The sequence below is a fragment of the Thamnophis sirtalis genome, unplaced genomic scaffold (assembly GCF_051295495.1).
Source record: "Thamnophis sirtalis isolate CommonGarterSnake01/CBP01778 unplaced genomic scaffold, rThaSir2_p1.2 scaffold_1, whole genome shotgun sequence".
NCBI classification, from domain to species: domain Eukaryota; kingdom Metazoa; phylum Chordata; class Lepidosauria; order Squamata; family Natricidae; genus Thamnophis; species Thamnophis sirtalis.
In genome coordinates, this window is record NW_028261381.1 from 135,361,248 (window position 1) to 135,383,025 (window position 21,778).

Sequence of the window (21,778 nt, forward strand, 5' to 3'; positions counted from 1 at the left end):
AATATTATTTACAGAACAAGGAGCCTGAATTTTAAAACTGATTAAATAAAGAAGAAAGTTAAGATAGAATGTGTGTATATATTGTTTGTGTTTTCTTTTTTTTAAAGATAAAATAATCATTATTGTCACTTTTTTCTGTGAGCACACTGACACACAAAAAATGAAATTCTGATCCCTGCTCTCAAAGGAAAATATATATAAATATATATAATGCTCAGTTTTCCTATTTTGTCAATTTAGGATTGCCATCTTCCAGCTGAAATCAATTCTAGAGATTCCCCCCAACTGTCCGAATAAGTACTGTATCTACAAGAAATATACTCATACATAATCTGTCACCCAGCACACTTGAAAGAGAGCTCTCTGAAAAAAAAGGAAACACCAGGAAAATATTAAAATAATGTTAATTTAAATATTTAAATTTTCTGTAAAATATTTACAGGCAATATTTAAATTAATTGTGTATTATATGTAAAAATGTTTATTGCTCAGAAGCATATTCACATATAAACTATTTCCCCTTACATATGTATGTATGTATGTATGCATGTATGCATGTATGTAATACACATACATACACATGTACACATCCCATCTTTTATTAAAAGAAGAAGGTGCAGAAAAGACTGTAATGAGTTGTAATGAAAAGGAAGCTGAATTAGGAAAGAAAAAGGAAAAAAAACAAGACAGATGACCTAAAGGATGAAGTAGCTGAACAAAAGAATGTAGGACATTTGTGCTAGGCTCATCAAGCATAAAACTATGGATGCTTACTCCATCCGAATTCCTATTGAGTGTTCCTTTTTGCAGGTAAGTATGTATATCTTGCTGCTATATTTAGGATGGAATTGCTTAGACCAGCTCATTCGATGTGATAACAGTAGAAAAAATCTTTGATGTACAGGACAAAGAGCTCTTTCTAGTTTGCAAGGTATATATTTTTGTTGCACTGTAAACCAAGCACTTTAGAACTATGATTCTCAACTTGTAGTCTGAGGACTCCTGGGGAGCCGTGATGTCTTCACAAAGGCTCCACAGAGGCTTGAAGAAATGTTATAATTTAAATCTTGAGTTAAGTCTTGGTGGTCCGTAGCCATGGTCCATGGCCTCAAAAGGTACTTAAAGGAGATCTGTGGTGAAGAAAAGGTTGAGAACCACTACTTAGAAAGTGCATATACATACTGTATCTCCCATTGAGCAGAAGAGGGGCAGAAGCCAGGGCCATTATATCTGCCTGAGAACAAGGACACAAAATGTGCGAAGTCCAGCTGCTCGTTTATCTGCAGCTTAATGACTCTTCATTTGCATTGTATGTTTGGCTTTATTTTGCAAATATTATTAGGAGTAAAATCTTGGTTCCTTTTACAGGTATCAAGATACTTATGATTACTAAAATAAATAAATCAAATATTTATATATTGCTGCTAATCCTCTCCACTTATGTCTTATGTCAAACGGTGGCGGATTAAGGCTCACTGGTGCCCTAAGAACTGAGAATCTTGGTGCCCTCCCTCCTTTGTACATACTGTACAAATCTTCATTGGTTTTTTTCTTTCGCAACTTTGTTGTGCCCCCTTTGAGCCTGGTACCCTAAGCACACTCTTAGTCTGCTTAATTGTTAATACACCATCTTGGCATTTATTGTAAGCTAGCCAAAGGAAAGGCAGTAGCAATTGGGACAGGCTATTCTGTTACTAAATCACATGGTTGTAAAGTGAGACATCAAGTGACTTGCTTAAATTGAGGCATCAGTTTCAAGTACGGTTGTTAAATAGATCACTGCAGCTATTAAGTACAATGTCACAGGACAACGATTTACAACTTCCTGCCAGCTTCCCTACTGACTGTGTTTGCTGATTGTGAAGGTCACAGATGGTGATCATGTGAGCACAACATGTTGTGAGCATTGTGCATGCATGCTGGCTGCCAAACACCCAAATCATGATCACATGACCTCAGAGACATTGCAAGGGCCTCAAACTTGAGGACCAGCTTTTTTCAGTGCCACTGTAATTTCAAATGGTCACTGAATGAGCAGTCAGTAATAAGGACTACTTATAAATAACTTGGGAGAGATACAACTTCTTGCAGTCTATTTCTTATCCACTGGAAACATTGATGGTTGTGGTGGCAATTACCCTTATTCCATTGACCAGAGGTCAGGAAAGTACATCATGACTTCTTGGAAAGATACACAAATAAATTCCAATTTTGACAATGTAGCAGTTGAGGTGCGATCCAACCAGGAAATTCCATGTACTCAAGAGAGCTCAAGAACCATGGGCACAGATCAGAAGTACATTTGAGTTCACAACTCTATTTACAGTAAATTGAGTATACGACACAAACTTGAACAGAAATATAAATTGAAACTTGTAGATTTTGATGCAAAATCAAATGCAAAATTTCCACAATTGTGAGACCTGCTGCAATGATTTCAGTTATTCCTGATGGAACAAATAATGCATGAACAGATCACTAGATTCCTGCACAAATTTTGTTTGCAAAATCATTGTGACTATTTAAGGCCAGCAAGCAGGTACTGAAACAACAAAGTATGTTATGGACTCCTGTAAGTTAAAGAAAGTAAAAGAGTCTGGTATTTTTGTACCATTCCAGTGTTGTGGTTTTTGCTTCATATTATAGTGACAGTTTTGATATGTGTTTAGAACCTGTATCAAGAGATAGACTAAATGACTTGAATGACTAAATCTGAAATGAACTGACATTGTTATAATGATTTGATGAACTATGGCAACTAAGATTCACTTCTCACAAGATATATTATTGCCTTTATACTAAGTTGTTGTTAATGTCATTGTTAATATGAAAAAAATAAGAATTTAATTTTAAAAAGCAGCATCATACCCAAGAAAAAAAATCTAAGATAAGTACTGCATTGTGAAATACTTTCGGGCCTGTGCAAGAGCTGACATTACATTTCTTTCACTGATTCTCTTTAAAAAGCTATTTAGCACCACCACATGGTTCAGAGGATATATTGTCAATTTAGGTTCATTTTTCTGTTCCACATACACTGTTAAGATCAATGTACAGATTAAAACTTATGCTTACCTATACACATCACCTACAACCCTGCTATTCTTGAATGAAATTAAACAAATAATTGTTTACAGAAAGTTGTTTAAAGAAACACTGTGATTTGACAAAGCATGTTGCATATCACATAAAACTGAAACAGAGAATTTCAAATAGTAAGGTTGTGGAAAGGCGACTGAATAATTTTATAATTAAGCCATTAGCTTCTAGGTAGCCAGCTCTGCTTTGTGTGAGTCTGGAGAACTGCCCAATTAATTTGAATTCTGAAGAATGAATTAAAAAAAGGAATCCCTCCCACCTCACATCCTATATAGTATGGGGAAAAACAGATGCACCCCAGTGGTAGGATTCAATTTTTTTTACTACAGGTTCTGTGGGCATGCTTTGGTGGGTGTGGCAGGGGAAGGATACTGTAAAATCTCCATTCCCTCCCCACTCCAGGGAAAGGGTACTGCAAAATCCCCATTTCCTCCTGATCAGCTGGGACTCGGGATGTAGAGAATAGATCGGGGTGGGACCAGTCAGAGGTGGTATTTACTGGTTCTCCAAACTACTTAAAATTTCTGCTACCAGTTCTCCAGAACTAGTCAGAATCAGAACCTGCTGAATACCACCTTTGATACATCCATAACTTATTTGTGTTTTTAAATCAGGATGGAATAAAATCTGAAAGAAAGTTATCTATCAGGAGGGAGGAACCATCTGAAATATTGCATGGATTTTGAAGTTACTGAAGTGATAGCTTGTCAGACATCTTTCAGAGCATTCTCAAAGCCCCCCCCCCCCCAATTATCTTTTGCCAAAGTAATTTCACTCCACTTCTTGCACCCACCAGCATCTTGATCTCTTTGGAAACTGTTTGTAATAAGGTAATAGAGAAAATAAGAGAGGAGGACAAAGTACACACAAGTACAATTAATTAGTACATGTTGGGAAGAGAGCAGGGACAGAATACAGAGAACTGATTATTTGGCAGGAAAGTACTATACAATGCCTGCAACAGGCCAGACCAGACCATGCAATTTTTCAGAACATCTCAAATAATTCAATTCATCCTACCTGAATGCTTCAACAATGATCCTTTCTGGTAACTTTGGTGCAACAATACTGAAAGCTTTTTTGAAATCTTCAAAAGATAAAAATCCTTTACCTTGTTGAAAAATAAAACAAAAAAGAGGATACAGTTGAAAGATGCTTAGATGTACATTCATAAACCAAGACTGAAAACTGCAATTGTTGATCCACAAGAAATGAAGAGCTTCACAATGTTTTGGAAAAATAATGTAAGCTTATGCCCTTTTATAAAATTTGTTAATCAAAAAATGTGCTCTCACAGCCCTTATGATTTTACATTTTAATTGGATAATATTATTTCTAACCTTGGTAAACTCTGAAGCATCTGGCTCATTAACTAAAGGCAACTACAGAGTTTGAAAAATCAGACTGGGGAGAATTATGTCCAATTTGTCCACAAGATAGAACAATTAGTCCTTGCTTAATGGTGGTAATTGGGACAGGAAACTCTGCGGCTAAGCAATGTAGTTGTAAAATGCAATGGCATGTGACCATGCCAACATAACAGTACTTGTGGTACTCCCATAGCGATCATTAGGTAAATCATGCGTGGTCACGGCATCCTGTGGTCATATGATCACCATTTGCGACCTCTTATTGGTTGTTCCATTGACTTTACATGTCAAAAGGCATGTAAAGTTTGCAAATGATGATCTTGTGACTGTGGTATGCTGTGATGTCATAATTGTGAGCCACTTATCCAAGTGCCGAAATTACAATCAGGTGACCAAGAGGGTGTTGTGATTGCCGCAACTATGAGGACCTGTCATATATTGCCCTTGTGTCATGTCATTGTAACTTTGAATGGATTTAAGTGCCTCAAATCCCACCCAACAAGTCCTTTTCCTTAAATAATTGCCCTGCAATGATATTGATGACAGGAAAAGAAAGGTTTTTATGCTGCCCTAAGCTACATAGAAAAAAGGATATAATTAAAATATAATAGCAAAACATTTTATCAATCAGATATTCAAATAAAGTTATTCCACATTGTGGAAAACTTACATTGTCTGTCAAAAGGCATGAATAACCGTCTTATTTCACTATGGTACAAGTGTAAAACCTTCTTTGTAGTCATAAGATTTAAAAATTCTTCAAGTGATAAACCTAAAAAAATAGGGTTATGGTAAGGCATGTATCAACAGAAGTAAATATTTATTATTTCAACAAATAAACATGTTAGAAGAAAGGTGGGACCAAAAATCCTATAATAATCTGAATGTGAAAGTTAGTAGGAGGATTTAATTAAAAAATAAATAAAATTTAAAAATTAGCTTTCGCTGAATAAAATGTGGGTTAGTGGAAAATTTTAATAAAATCAGTGTAAAAGTAGGAAGTCATTTGCAGCACACAAGAAATATGAACTGAACTGTTACCCATCCATCCATCCACCTTAATATCTTGAACCAAAACCAGTAGTTTTATTTCCTTATTATATTATTTCGGCCAATTAGAACTATTACATATGATTATTGTTTCACTAAACTGTTAGCAATGTTATTTCCACAATTAATTTAAAAATGTCATATTTACAAATAGATTTCTACTTTCCAGGATTTACAATATTAATGTGGATATTAAGCAAATTATTTTTCTATTATGAAGTAACCAATGCTAAAGTGAATTGCAACTAATATTTCAGAAGGACCCTTATATAAAGAAAATTTATTTTGTTAGCTAAACTATATTTTAATCTCATGAATTTATTATACGGCAGAAATATATAAGTAAGAGTTTTTTGTGCTAATTACTATCATTAGACAATAATAACACATTATCAAGCAAAAGAATAACACATTATCAAGCAAAAGATAATCAGGAGCATTTTTAAGGTTGAAGTATAGAAGATTTATTCAGTCAACTAACAGTCAGCCGTAAATTGGAATTAGATAAAGGTCAATAGGATTACAGTAATTTATTTGATTTTTAACCCAATTTTCTTACTTATTTCTTTATTTTCTGTACAAATATTTGCAAATCAATTTAATAATTTATTGAAATCCGAAGAAAAGAACCACTGATGGAGCAGATTTACCCTTCACTATTTCAGGGCATTCTTCCCAGTATAGCCAGGACACTAGGAAATAATCTTGAACAGATCTGGGAAATATAGAGGGAGCATAAAGACAGGAATTCCTGTTGCTTAACAATATTAGGTTTGGCTCAGAGTCTGAAGCAATAATTGTACTAGGGTACCTGTATGCAATTTTTCCACTTTCTATATTTTTAATGTAAACTATCACAACTAAGCAAAATTAATACTTGCAAGTTGATGTCCAAAATCATTTTCCACTATTTAACAAAATAGGTACATCAACATTTCAAACTCTCTAGTTTTTGATTAAGCTCTTATCGTCAGTGCATAATAATAGATTTTCATGCTTATATAATACCAAATGGATTTTGTTTCACAGAGGCCATAACTGAATCCACTTCCACCTAAAATAGAAAAAAAAGTATCATTAACAAAAACCAATTCTTCAGAATTATTAGAATACATAATTATCTAATTATATTTTATTCCACTTTATTTTTGATCCACTTCTTGTTTTCCCCACTATCATATTATGAGAACTCAACATTAAGAGCAAGATCAAAATTTAAAAACCTTAACATCCTTAGATTTTAATTGAAAAGTCAAACACATAAATTTATAAAACCAAAATTAACTAAATTTGAAAGTACTTAACTGGGCAGTAACACTAGTAACAATGTCTCCAGTAACATATTGTAAAGAGTAGATTAAGAAGCCATTGTATTAAACTCTCAAGAGAATCAATTTTTCAAATATCAAAATTAAAATTGCTTTTCTCAAGAAGTAATCTGATAATAACTTTATAATTAAAATGAAAAGTTAAAAACCTTTCCAGGCTCAATGCACCCACTGAAATGAAGTAAGCAAGCTAATTATGACCAAATAAATGCCAATAACATATTAAACCAAGCTTTTTTTAACTGCATTTGTTAAATGTGAATTTAAAAATCAGTGTTAATGTTTGAATTAGCATAATATGATAAATCAGGGGTTCTCAACCTTTTCTTCATCACAGACCATCTTTAAATATCTGTTGACCATGGCCATGGACCACCAAGGCTTATCTCAAGATTTACCGTATTTTCACCCATATAACCCGCCCACGCAAATAACCCGCACACGCATATAACCCGCGGGTTTTCCGGATCGTGTAAAATATTTCCCGTATACTCCGCCCACGCATATAACCCGCACACGCATATAACCCGCCCACGCATATAACCCGCCCACGCATATAACCCGCGACGAGTAAAAGAGAAGGGAAACAGCTGAGATGGGGGGGGAAGAAACGGAGAAAGAAGCCTGCGCACGCTGGGGAAGAGGAAAGGAACGGAGGAGAAGGAAACAGCTGAGATCGGGGTGGGGGAAGAAACGGAGAAAGAAGCCTGCGCACGCTGGGGAAGAGGAAAGGAACGGAGGAGAAGGAAACAGCTGAGATCGGGGTGGGGGAAGAAACGGAGAAAGAAGCCTGCGCACGCTGGGGAAGAGGAAAGGAACGGAGGAGAAGGAAACAGCTGAGATCGGGGTGGGGGAAGAAACGGAGAAAGAAGCCTGCGCACGCTGGGGAAGAGGAAAGGAACGGAGGAGAAGGAAACAGCTGAGATCGGGGTGGGGGAAGAAACGGAGAAAGAAGCAAGCCTCCGATCGTGTAAGCCTCCGATCGTGTAAAATATTTTCCGTATACCCCGCCCACGCATATAACCCGCAGGGGGGCGCTGTGCATGTAAAAACCGCATATAACCCGCGGGTTATATGGGTGAAAATACGGTAAATCATAACATTTCTTCAAGCCTTCTCAGACTTCCTATGGCGACATCCCCACCCAGGGATCTATGGACTATCGGTTGAGAATCACTGTGCTAAACTAAAAATAACGTAAGAACCAAACTAAGTTAATTCAGATAAAATCTGTAGTTCAAATCCCACATACAATACTGAATTATTAGCAACATTACTAAATGTCATTGAACATAGCTTATAATTTTTGCTGGCAATCAACTATTTGCTATTACATCTATACAATAGCATACATTTTCCCTCTGGGTTCCATTACTTAGGTAGGACCTATGCAATATGTTTTCTCTGTTGCTGTTCCTGTCCTCTGGAACAACAACTTTGGATCTGTCGGGCCCCAACCCTGCTGATCTTTCCAAAGATACTAAAGACTGTTTTTCCCCCTCAAGAATTGGGTCTGGGGACCTATTGGATGACATTTTCTAACACTTTATGCCTACGTACATTTCTGTCGGGGATTTTGTTTTGCTGAGTTATTATTGTTCAATATATACTATATTGCCAAAAGTATTCGCTCACAACTGAGTCTGATTATGTGGATGGGTGAGCTAATAGTTTTGGCAATACAGTGTATGTTGACCTGACTTGAGCAGCATGAGCAACTATATAAATTAAGTAAATAAATAACTCAGAAGCGACAAATTTGATAAAAATGAAAAACTCCAATTACTACTCTTATTTTATTTGATTAATTATCGCTGTGGCTTATACTAATACACTGAGTCAAGGTTTGATTTCCTAAGATCTGTTACACCAAAAGCTTTTGGCATTACCTCCTCAGAATTCTGATCCATGCTAAGTTAGTCCCAAACCACAGTGCTTCCCACTGATTTTTTGAATCTGGGAGTGATTTCTGCTTTTTTCCCCTTCCATGAGTTGCACTTTCAACCTCAATAGTTCTCCAAACCAGCCCTCGGCTCATGAATGACACAATACTAGGATTCAGTTGAGAATCCCAATATTAGAATTTAATCAACTTTTGTCTAATCAATGTAATTGAAAATAACCTAGCCTGAAATTGGACTTTAAGTCCAGTAAAAGACAAATGCTTATACATTATTCTAACACATGTTCCCATTGGCTGAAACCATCAGATGTTCAGTCTTTTAAATTTATATACGGGAGTGAATACAAATCACAAAGCGAGAACATTCTTCTCTTAGCACAATTTGTCTCATGATAACTGATATTTGCACTCAACACTGTAACATATTTGTCAGCATAACTGTCTTTTCATTTAACACAGATGGAAAAATCATGTATAGTTATAGTGACAGCAGTGGAATAAAAGCCAAACAAAACTGAATTTACCACAGATGATATTGCACTAAAGCTAAATGGCATTTTAAGAAGCAATTTGTCTATGGAGATTTTAAGTCATCAGGTCATAGTTGTCTCAAAGGTGCTTTTCAAAAGGCACCTGGACTGTTTTTTTTCTTAAGGAAAAAGAAGACGTTTCACTTCTCATCCAAGAAGCTTCATCAGTTGTCATCTTCTTTTTTGTTAAGAAAAAAAAACAGTCCAATTACCTTTTGAAAAAAGTACTTTTGATATAGAAGCAGTCCTTTTGATCTGTAAACCAGATTGCTTCTACCACCTTTGAGAGGAAGGGAAGTGTCTCTTTTATTCTTTGTGGTGCCATATAGAATTTTGTTCTCCCTCTACTAAAAAGTTTACAATAAGGGTTACAGTAGGTACACTTATTGAATTCTAGCTTTGGGAGGCGGAAGCTTAGAACAAGGGAAAGTGAAAAACAAGCTTAGAACAAGGGAAAGTGAACAATGGAAATCTGCAATATCTCAAAAAGATAGCAAGAATCAAATGTTTTATATTTTTAAATAATTCTGAAAAAAATGTTCTTTGAAAACTTCATATTAATAGAGATTATTTAATTTCTTATGTTCAAGTTATTGAAACAATAAGCCAATCCTCAATATAAGAAATAAATGGTACCTTTGAGGGCTTATAGCCAAATAGCATCACTATAGCAACTTTATAGTCTTCTCGGTTTAAGTATCCTTTGTTGTTTTCATCACAAGCCTCAAAAGCCTAAATAAAAAATAAAGATAATTAGGATTTTAAAAGCTCACCATTACTTATCTTGATGTATACCAGAGTTGTGAAAATCCTTCAAAATGAGCTTCATACAACATACAACAACATGGTGTTAAAACCTTTAAAGCAACAAAATCTTTTTAGACTTAGTAACTCTCTTCAGAAGCTGTTCCCAATTGTATGTATATGTTTATGCATGAAAGCAACATAGTTATTGCAACATAATTTTAAATTAATTTATTTGTAAAGGTAATGGTTAGTTTGCAAGATGGTTTTATGACTATCTTGCAAAGTTAAACAGCTCCAATTTGAAATTTTATCGTCTTCAATGTATAATGCTATGTATACATTAGATGACCCTTGTTCTGGGGGATCATTGTTTCATAGATATTTCCGTGACCTGACAAATGCCCGCCTGACAAATGCGCACCGACACAACCACCGCGACAAAACGGCAATGTTGAAAGCGCCCCCACTAAAGCGCGATTAGGGTTTTTAGGTTAGGATTAGGGTTAGGGTTGTTAACGTTGTTACCATTGTTTTTGCGTTGTTTTCGATGGCGCACTTTTGTCCATGTTCACTTGTTGACGCGCTTTAGTGGGCGCGGTTTCAACGGCGCCGTTTTGTCACAGCGGTTTTGTCGGCGCGCATTTGTCGGGCGCGCATTTGTCGGTGAACCGATATTTCATCATCCAAACAGAGAAACCAAATGACCATGGGTGGGCAAAAAAGCAGTGCCAAAAAAAAAAAAAAGCAAAGTTATAATCAGAAGCCAATATGGGTTTGTCAGAAACCTTTAGCATGCCTTTATCAGATAGACAATAATCTTCTAGACATAGTAAAACAATTACTTATGAATGTTTAACAAATGGCCCAACACAGGATATACGTACGACGTAACTGGCTAATCCAATGCCAAACTGTTTACCTCTTTTCCTGCTACTTCCTACTGTCTTGAGCATCTTTTCTAACTCTGTTGTCTTCCACACTTGAGACTATTTTTTTTAACAAAGCTAATGATGCCGTGAATTTGGCACTCCCAACCATTTAAGACCAATAAAAAAGAGTTTATAATGAAGATTCACTGTTTGAATATCTTTCCTCAAAAAATGGTACCTATTTTTTTCAGCAGCTGCTAAAATAATCACAAAATAAGAAAAAGTCAAAGCAATACTTAATTGGACAATAGTACTAACGCAGTTCAGAAATACTTTGATATTCTTTGAATGTATATGAAAGAGATTAGAAAAAATACACATGAATCTAATAATGCTATATTTCTCATCAAATAAAGATCTCAGCCTCTTTTAGTTACAGAATCATGCAGCAACATGCCTTTAAAATAACCCAAAGAGAAAAGAAAAATGATAAATTGCCTACTGATGATCACTAGAAGCACTTTGTGAAGAAAACTGTTAATGAAATCCATGAACAAATTATCAGGTCCTGAAAACACACCAAAGCTACTTCAGAAAATTTGAATAATGATTAAAAGGAACAACCAATAAGCTCTGTTATTTTAAATTCTAGATATAGAGAGTATAAGACTTTTGGAATTGAGCATTAAGCAAATATCACATTTCAGACAATTAGGAAAAATGGATCTAATTCTAACTTTCATTGAAATTTTAATGGTAATATTAGTAAAACCCATAAACAAACTTCCTACCTGGCTAGAATAAAACTTTAAAAATCTCCATCTTCCAGGCATAATTAATGTATACAAATGTAACATCTGTACATTAATTCAGATTAATGTTCATTCAATTTATGGTGTATGACCATGGTATCACATAGTACAGAAGCAGCACTTGTTTATGAACTTTGATGATGGATCTGTCCTGGTTGATCTCTCAATCATGATGTCCTTCTGGGTCAACTACGGACTTTGGGATTATGAGAAAGGGTGCTGCAGTGATGTTATCCATCAATATGGGGTTAAGTAAAATAAATAAACTGATCATGGTTCTATGTCTAAGCCCCTGTTCAACCAAGTAATGTTGTCAAAGTCTAGTCCTACTTCTTAGAATCTGTGATGCTCTGGATGTAAACAACAGACTCAAGCTCAAACCTGCTAAGACCAAATGGGTTCATGGACCTTCTTTTGCTGGAAATTTTGTAATGTTAGTTTTAAGTGGAATAATATACCTCTGTATATAACCGATACACAATTCGGGGAACTTCTTGGATTCACTGTTCCTACTTAAGGAGCAGGGTGCAGCTATGGCCAAGATGGTCTTTACACAAATCCAACTTGTGCGCCAATTGTACTCATTTCTGCACTGAGGGCCCTATTCACAATTATTCATGCATTAGTCACCTCTCAGCTGGATTCTGGCAATTCGCTCTACTTGAGGTTGCCCTTAAAGTCCATTTGGAAACCTTAACTGGTGCAGAAAAAGGCAGTTCAAGCAGATTATATGTCCATATAAAACTTCTCCACCTTCCAGGTGCAATTCAACATGCTGGTTGTCATGTATAAAGCCTTTTAAGTCTTAGGCTCTGTTATTTGAGGGACTATTTTTCCTATGGCTTCTACCTATTTTTTCCCATATATTCCTCCTAATTGAAAGAATTGGGTATGTCTAATTTAATGAAAAGGGCTAGGGATGACATGATAGCAGTGTTCCAATATCTAAGGGGCCCACCTCAAAGAAGGGGTTAAGCTATTTTTCAAAGCACCCAAAGGCACAACAATAAGCAATGGATGGAAACTCATCAAGGAGAGAAACAATCTAAAAATAAGGAGAAATTGACTGCCTTTAGAAATGGTCATCACTGGAGGTTTTAAGAAGAGATTGGAGAACCCCTTGTCTGAAATGCTAAGGTTTTGCTGCTTGAGCAGAGGGGTGAGACTAGAAACCCTCCAAGGTCCCTTCCAACTCTGTTATTGGTATAATCTGCTAATCTGACACAGTTGGCATACTTTCAGCCGCATCTTTCAAGTATGCCTCTCTTACTTAGTTTGATGGAGCAAGCAGAAATACATGTAACTGGGGAAAGGCAGTCCCACAATTTATCTACTCATGCTCCATGTCAGGCTTTACAGGGGAGAACCAGCAGTCCGTATTGCACTTGGAAACATACCGGGAGTTTAAGGACATGTTGAGCAGCACCCATAACTGCCTATCCTGCTGCATTCTGGACCAGATGAAGTTTCTGGATATTCTTGTAAGGCAGCAGCCACATTGGAACGTGCATTCCATGATCCACTCCCGCAGCGACTAAGGCAATTCTTCCCAGTCCAGGAAAAGACACAACCAGCACACAAGACAAAGTTGTATTTTGGCATGTGTTTGGGAAAGCTTCCCTCCCCCCAGTGTTTCCTTGGAATGTATCCTTCGCAGGTTGCATTGGTAGGGATTAGTTGGGGATCTTTAGCAGTTGGGAATCTTTAGACCAGGTGAGAAAATACAGGGACATCAACAATAATGATTGAAGAAAATACGACTTCAGCAACAGAGGGGTCAATGCCTGGAATGCACTACCTGACTCTGTTGTTACATCCCCAAACCCACATAATTTTAACCTAAGACTGTCTAATGTCACCCTCACCTCATTCCTAAGAAGTCTGTAAGCGTGCATAAGCGCACCAGCGTGCCTTCCGTCCTTGTTTTACTATCTCCATTTATTCTTACCCATTTACTGTGCTCATATTTATGTTTATACTTATTATACCTGTTATCTTTTACATGTTTTGACAAAGTAACTTAAATAAATAAATAAACAGACAGACAGACAGACAGACAGACAAATAAATAAATGCCCCATTTAAACTACCTACTTTAACCCATCGTTTTTTGCGGTACTTCTCGGCTGGGCAATCTTTTGATGTCACCGCTTCTTTAGGAGCCGCGCACATTGCCAACAGCAGAAAAGCACAGCCAACTTGCAAGGAAGCTTCCCCTAGCAACGGAGCGACGCTCTCCCTCAACTACCTCTTCGCGATCAAAACGCGGGTTTGTCAGCAGCCGAAGGCAGGAGAAAGACCCATTGGAGGCATCGGGCGTGGAAAAGCTGGTGGTTCGTACTTTTCAGTTCTTGATAAACAGACCAATCATTGGTAGCGAAACGATGTCAATCCTGGAGTCCAGGGGGCGGGAGCTTTCCCCGGAAGAGGAAGTTTGTCTCCCTAGTGCCGCTTTTTCTCTTTCTAAGCCGTTTCGCTGATGGATTGCAATTCATTCGCAGAAGCCACCAGTGAAGAAGAAGTTCCCTCCTGGGGTGTTTTAGGGAATTATTCTTCTGTTTCTTTTCTTACACTTTATTATACTAATAGCTTGTTCAGGTTTGATTCCTAGCGCGCAGCGCTTCCCTTCCTTCTCTCTTATATGATCAAGTCCCCGCGATCACTTTCTGCTGGGTGTTCCGAAGTGTGCGACGTGGCTGGCGATGGATTGAAGTCCCGTGTATAGAAGCGGTGAACGATTTAAAAACCACTAAATTCGGCACATTGAATTATCCTCCGTTCTCCTGCCCAGCGTGTTTTATTAATCTGTTTTATATCTATGGCTTGCCCTTGGTGAACTATAAGGATAGAAAGGGAATTTGCCTGCTGTAGACTTACTGTTTTTAGGAACAGAGGGCAGGGCGTTTATAGCGAACCAAATAACAGTTGAATTCTTTTTGGGATGCCCCTGAATGGAAATGTGTGAAAGCTGAAGGCACAGCATGATAGGTAATTGGCCAAAGGGGCTTCTGCAGTGGGAGAAGTAGTCTCCTCACTCATTTAGACTTTCTTGGAGATCTGTCCCCTTTTTTTCCTTGATATATAGGGTATCATGTCTCAGGAAAGTCAGCATGGGAAATGGACATTGTCCAGTAGTGAAGATAGTATGGATGAATTAGCTGATTCTGAGAAGCCTTCTACCTCTGTGACGCAGAGAGGCCACGAAAGTAAAAAGAGCAGCCACTCTGTCTCAGAGGCAAGGAAAGCTGCTAACAAGAGAAAAATGTCTCCTCTGAAATATGTAGCTGGAAACTTTCCAAAGGAGGAGGAGGCCTCAGATCAGAAATTTGCCCGGGAAGACTTTGGCTGGTGTCTTTCCAGTAGTGAAGATGAGGATCTTAAAACTTCAAGTAGAAATAAAGATGCAATAACTACAGTCAGAAAAGCAGAGAGTGGGACACTCATGGAGCTACCAACAGCTTGTAAGATTCCATCAAGTCACAAGTCTGAAGAGCCATCTGAAGTACAGGACACATGGGATCTGTTGAATGGGCAGGACCCTTTCAGATTCTTCCTCACTAAAGTCAAAGGAATTAAGTCAAAATACAATTCCCGAGCCCTTCATATAAAAGGTAAGCAATATCAAGGCAAAAATACCATGGGAAAAGTGTGCCTAAACATGTTAGTTGCTTTGTTTTTTCTGAAACAATGATACTTCTTGTAGCTGGCATGTAAACAATGTAGTACAGTAACAACCTTAGGCCCTAACATTTGCTCAAGCTCCCTATTATTATTATTTTTTATAAAAAGATTAATTTATAAAAAATGAATGGGAAATTAGCATGCTGTGGAATATCAATCTCTCTAGTCTGCATTTTCAGTAGTGCCTCTGGGCTCCACATAGACCCCAAAGGTATTCTTAAAAACTAAATTGTTGGATTCTGCAAAATGTACCTACTGACCCAGAAAGACTGGAAGAGCTTAAGAATTTCTTACATAATTACCAAATTGGCTTCAACCAATCAATTATATTTATGGCCAAAAGGCCCAGAAGATTAATTTTTTCTATGCTTTATGATTACAAAATACAAGTGAACTCAGTAAAAAATAATAATAAATAATAAAATTACTATATCTTGCTTGATATTTGTGATGGCTTGTTTTTGTAAGTCATCCTTTTTAAATTGTATGTATCAAGATACTAAACATATATCTTAATCAATTTAGTGCCTTCCTTATTTTAGTCCCAGCATATGCTGATTGGTAAATCTACAGGCAGGTTCTGTTCCTACCCATATCTCAATTGAATATTTTGCTAGAAACACTCAAAATAAGAAGGGACAACATGTCCAAGTTCTAATATTGTTGAAATTATGTCTACAAAAACCATGCCAAACACTCTGTAATGTACTGAAACACTCCTTTGAACCTGTAATTTAAACTGTGACTATTCTAATATTCCTGGAAATTAGTACTGAAGCTGAACATTGTAATTAGCTTTTTAGTTATGGGTTAAAGCAAACCAGGACCAGAAACTATCTTAATTTTATTTTGTTTAAATCATGAAATGTAAGCAAGCTGCATTTTTTTCCTAATTTGGATAAACCAGAATATTGCAATTAGTTGAGAATAGATTTAGCTGCTTGGCTATAGTGAGGGAGGCTGTTTAGTAATAGCAATAGGACTTAGACCTATATACTGCTTCACAGTGCTTTACAGCCTTCTCTAAGCGGTTTACAGCATCAGCATATTACCCTCAACAATCTTGGTCCTCATTTTACTGACCTTGGAAGGATGGTAGGCTGAGTCAACCTTGTGCCAGTGAGACTTGAACTGCCAAATTGCAAGCAGCTGGCAGTCAGCAGAAGTAGCCTGCAGTACTGCATTCTAACCACTGCACCACCATAGCTCTTAAATTGTTTATGTTGCAATTTAATATATAATCTTTATATAACATGCAAATTACATTGATAAAATATATTAAATGGTGGTTTTTTCCTGCATCATGGGTACGTCATGTAATTTGTTTGGTTTGGGTTTCTTGTAATATGTGAACCTGACCTGAGCAAAATCTAGGATTAGTTGATTTACATTGCTAAAAAAAATATATGTTACCACTTCAGTAGGTATGCTTGCTGTAGTTACAACATATCTTTTTTTTTCTTATAATAGATATTTTATCTCCTCTTTTTGGGACTCTTGTATCTTCTGCTCAGGTACATTTTATTTATTGTCTTTTCAATATAAAATAGAGCATATCTTTTCTGTAGTAGTGTCAAAATTCAGAATAATCTTTTGCAAATGTATAATTAAAATAGCTCTGTATTGTTGGAAGAAATGTCCATCTGGATTCAGTTCGAAATGGGGAAAAAGACACTGGAAACATGGAGGCTGTTTGGAAAAATGGTTTAATGGTGGACAGGACGACATGTCTTGGAGCTCCAGAATGAAAAGGGAAGAGATGCTGAAAGTCCCTGGGGTTTATGACCTCTGGGCTTTGAACTTCCTGGAGCACAGGAAGAGCATGCTGGTTGGTTGCTGTCAGAAGTCATAGCTAGCTTTGTAGATTGTCTGTGTGCTAAGTTTGGTTGAAACTTGGTGGGTGGGGCAATGAAATGGGGTAGATCTTTGTTATGTAGAATAGACTGGTCTAGGCCTTAATGGCCCATTAACAAAGGGGGGGGGTAAGTTTTTGCCTCTCTGAGTTTCTACTTCTCTTTTTAGGGGAAATATTCTGCCCTTTTAATATTTCTCAAAATATTTCATTTTTCTAGGAGAGGGGTGGGTGCTACCTTCTTACAATATATTAAAAAGGTCCAAAAGACCTTTTTAGTTGATAGTTTTATTAAGACCAGTATCACAAAATAGGTGGCAGTTCTAAAAAGACATGAAACTCTGTGTGTGCACGATGTACTTTTTATTTTAATGCTATTAAAGAATAAGTATCAATTTATTTTAATACATTTATGAATTTAGTTACATATTCATTATAAATCTATTAACTAGGAGTGGTAAGTCAATATTTGTAATGTTTGAACTTAAGAACTACTTTTGTAGTCCTTGATGCTTCTCAGGAGCTCTGAGTGCAAAAGGCTAACTAGTCAAACTACTGGTAATTAGATATTTTTCATGTTTTTTTAAAGTTTCTTAGGGGCTCTGATTTATTATTCTCCAGCAAATCAAGATTTTACATTAATAATACAGCCAGATTTGCAGCACATCTTGTTAAGTAATGTAAGTTGCGATTGACAGTTTGGAAAACTGTTTGTTTAATTAGCTGTTTATTCTTGAGAGAATATCCATGCATAAATTAATAGAATGTGCATTAATGACTCAATTAGGAGAAACTAAGATCTCCCAAAATCCCGGCTTAAATTTTGCATCTGTTTTTGTACATTTCTACAGAATGGCATTCGTTAATTTTCTAATATATTAGAATATTTGTGTTTTATGGGTAAGACAGCATACAAATCTGTATAAACATAGGTATAACTTCTAATGTGCTGTCATTCACTTAATATTGCATTCCCTTTCCTTTTGATTTCTAAAAACTATTTTCATATTTTCCCCATGGCAAAGTTTAATTATTGTATAGATGTGGAATGGCTGGTCCAACAATATCCAAAGGAATTCAGGTAAAGCTTCAGAATTTAATTTCAGCTTCCATTTTGTATTTCTAATTTGTGCATTCTAAATTCACTATTATCAGTATTGTGAGAAAAATGTGTTATTTGCTACATTGAGTAAGAAAAATGAGTTTAAGGATGCAGCAACAGTATCAATCTTTCATTAGAAGATGTCACTCTTTGGAGAAAACAAAGAGAAAATGTATTTTTGCACTGAAGAACTTTAATTCTTAGCAGAGGTGGTATTCAGCTGGTGGTATTCCGCTACCGGCTGTGGAGAACCAGTAGCGGAAATTTTGAGTATTTCAGAGAACCGGTAGATACTACCCCTGACTGACTCCACCCCCATCTATTCTCTGATGGACCTTGCGGGTCAAGTGGGCTTGTTGTTGACGTACCTGCCTCCCAACAGCGTGACAACAGCCCTCCCCTTGCTCCTCGAGTCAGTAGCCGAGCTAGCAGTTGAGTTCCCCAGACTTATGATACTAGGGGACTTCAACTTGCCTTCGCTCGGCAAACACTCTGATGGAGCACAGGAGTTCATGGCTTCCATGACAGCCATGGGCTTGACCCAAGTAATCCAGGGTCCGACTCACTCAGCGGGTCACACACTCGACCTCGTATTTCTCTCGGAGCAGTGGAGTTGTGATCTTGGTTTGAGGGGTAGTGAGATCTTGCCCCTGTCATGGTCAGACCACTTCCTACTGAGGCTTGACTTTCGGAGACCAATCCCCTGCTGTAGGGAGGAGGAACCGATTAGGTGGTTCCACCCCAGGCGTCTTATGGATCCTTAGGGTTTCCAGACAGCGCTTGGCGTTATGCCTGATACTCTTGTCCACAGTCCGGTGGAGACCTTAGTTGCTACTTGGAACTCAGTAGCGTCTGAGGCTCTCCACCGGATTGCGCCTTTATGGCCGATCCGCAACAGTGGATCCAGGAGGGCCCCTTGGTTCACCGAGGACCTGCGGGAGATGAAGCGCCAAAAGAGATGCCTAGAGCGCCGCTGGAGGGCCAGTAAATTCGAGTTAGACCGAGCACTTTTGAAAACCTGCATCGGAGCATATCTATCGGCAATACGGACAGCTAAGAACAATCACATTGCCGCTCTGATAGCGTCCGCTGAGTCACGCCCTGCCGCCTTGTTTAGGGTGACCCGCTCCCTCCTAAATACGAGGGTTGCGGATAACCCCTTACAAGGTAGAGCAGAGGAATATGTCCAGTTCCTCGCGGACAAAGTTGCTCGGCTTCGGATGGACCTGGACTCCAATTGCGCAGAGCCAGCCGGGGTACCGGGGGAAGGTCTTGAACAACATATCTGGACTGACTTTCAACCTGTTGCTCCTGATGAAATGGACAAGGCCATCGGAGCTTGCCATACTGCCACTTGTGTACTGGACCCGTGTCCCTCCTGGCTGGTCGCGAACAGCAAGGAGGTGACGCGGAGCTGGATCCAGGCGATGGTGAGTGCTTCTCTTCGGGAGGGCTTCTTCCCACCGGCACTGAAGATAGCGGTGGTGAGACCCCTCCTGAAGAAGCCATTGTTGGACCCAGCTAGTTTGAACAACTACCAGCCAGTCTCCAACCTCCCTTTCATTGGGAAGGTTGTTGAGAAAGTGGTAGCCTCTCAACTCCGACGGTCCTTGGAGGAAGCCGATTATCTGGACGCCTTTCAGTCGGGATTCAGGCCTGGCTACAGCACAGAAACCGCTTTGGTCGCACTGACCGATGATCTCTGGAGAGCCAGGGATGGAGGTCATTCCTCCATCCTAGTGCTTCTTGACCTCTCAGCGGCCTTCGATACCATCGACCATGGTATCCTTCTGCGACGGTTACGAGAGGTGGGAGTGGGCGGCACCGTTCTTCGGTGGTTCTCCTCCTACCTCTCGGACAGGTCGCAGTTGGTGTTAGTTGGGGGAGAGAGGTCGACCCCTAGGCCCCTGAAATATGGGGTTCCTCAGGGTTCAGTCCTATCCCCCCTTCTGTTCAATATCTACATGAAGCCACTGGGTGACATCATTCGACGGCACGGGATAAAATACCATCAATATGCGGACGATACTCAGTTGTATCTGTCCGCCCCGTGCCAACTCAGTGAGGCGGTTGACATGATGTGCCAGTGCCTGGAGGCTGTCAGGGTCTGGATGGGAGTTAACAAGCTTGTACTCAATCCAGACAAGACCGAGTGGCTGTTGTGTTTCCCTTCCAAAAATTTGGTTAGTATTCCATCACTCAGGCTGGGGGGGGTGAAAATTTACGCCCCTCAGACAGGGCGCGCAACTTGGGAGTCCTCCTTGACCCACAGCTGACCTTAGAACATCACCTGTCAACTGTGACCAGGGGGGCATTTGCCCAGGTTCGCCTGGTGCACCAGTTGCGCCCCTACCTGAACCGGGAGGCACTCGCGACAGTCACGCCCTCGTGACCTCAAGACTGGACTACTGCAATGCGCTCTACATGGGGCAGCCTTTGAAGAGTATTCGGAGACTACAACTCGTCCAGAATGCAGCCGCGCGAGCGATTGTGGGTGCACCTCGGTACACCCATGTTACACCTATCCTCCGCGAGCTGCACTGGCTACCGATTGGTCTCCGGATACGCTTCAAAGTGCTAGTCGTAACTTATAAAGCCCTTCATGGTATTGGACCTGGGTACTTGAGAGACCGCCTGCTGCCAATTACCTCCCATAGACCCGTTAGATCGCACAGGGTCGGCCTCCTCCGGGTTCCGTCTACCAGCCAATGCCATCTGGCTACCATCCAGGGGAGGGCCTTCTCTGTAGAAGCTCCGGCCCTTTGGAATGAACTCCCCGCAGAGATCCGGACCCTCACCTCTCTCCAGGCCTTCCGGAAAGCCGTCAAAACCTGGCTGTGCCGGCAGGCCTGGGGTTGATGAGTTCCCCTCCCCTCTCGACTTGTATGGCTGTATGACTCTTGTGTATTTTAATTACGTGTATTGTGTTTGTATCCCCGTTCCCCTTTGAGTTGTTCACTGCCCTGAGTCCCTCCCGGAGAAGGGCGGCATACAAATAAACTAAATCTTAAATCTGCCTCCTGAGTCCCAGCTGATCGGGAGGGAATGGGGATTTTGCAGTAACCTTCCCCTGGAGTGAGGGCAGGGGAATGGAGATTTTACAGTATCCTTCCCCTGCCATGCCCAGCAAGCCATGCCACACCCACCAAGCCACACCCACAGAACCAATAGTAGTTTTTTTTTAATCCCACCACTGATTCTTAGCATAATTTTTATTTAATAATATAACATGTTTCAAATGCATTTAAAAAATAGTTTCCTGTTAAATAATCCGTTGTCTTCATTGATAATACAAGGATAATATCCACTTGGTCTGAATTAATTTAAAATAGTCACATTGAAGCAATAGCTGTTTTTGATATTTTCTGGTAGAAAGGTAACATTTATATGTAGTCTCTACTCTGTGTAAGAGTTTTTGTTCTAGAACTAGAGATT

General features: G+C 38.8%; 2 protein-coding genes across 5 annotated transcripts in view; one reads left to right on the plus strand and one right to left on the minus strand.

Moving 5' to 3' along the window:
• EFCAB11 (EF-hand calcium binding domain 11) overlaps window positions 1–14,064 on the minus strand; it is a 38,063-nt gene extending 23,999 nt beyond the window's left edge. Inside the window, exons 1-6 of one of the 3 annotated variants that reach the window (XM_014055127.2) lie at window positions 13,803–14,064; window positions 9,917–10,012; window positions 6,528–6,573; window positions 5,140–5,241; window positions 4,120–4,210; window positions 687–1,130 (exon numbers count right to left, since the gene is read on the minus strand). In XM_014055127.2, the coding sequence (XP_013910602.1) occupies window positions 1,109–1,130; window positions 4,120–4,210; window positions 5,140–5,241; window positions 6,528–6,573; window positions 9,917–10,012; window positions 13,803–13,880 (435 nt within the window). In that variant the 5' untranslated portion in view covers window positions 13,881–14,064 and the 3' untranslated portion in view covers window positions 687–1,108. Of the gene's footprint in view, window positions 1–686; window positions 1,131–4,119; window positions 4,211–5,139; window positions 5,242–6,527; window positions 6,574–9,916; window positions 10,013–11,687; window positions 11,824–13,802 lie in introns of those variants that run through there. The other 2 variants (XM_014055126.2, XM_087725362.1) reach the window with 2 other exon arrangements.
• Window positions 14,065–14,200: 136 nt separating this feature from the next.
• TDP1 (tyrosyl-DNA phosphodiesterase 1) overlaps window positions 14,201–21,778 on the plus strand; it is an 89,646-nt gene continuing 82,068 nt past the window's right edge. The window contains exons 1-3 of one of the 2 annotated variants that reach the window (XM_087725393.1): window positions 14,201–15,319; window positions 16,860–16,903; window positions 18,267–18,322. In XM_087725393.1, the coding sequence (XP_087581519.1) occupies window positions 14,800–15,319; window positions 16,860–16,903; window positions 18,267–18,322 (620 nt within the window). In that variant the 5' untranslated portion in view covers window positions 14,201–14,799. The remainder of the gene's footprint in view (window positions 15,320–16,859; window positions 16,904–18,266; window positions 18,323–21,778) is intronic. The other variant, XM_087725387.1, reaches the window with a different exon arrangement.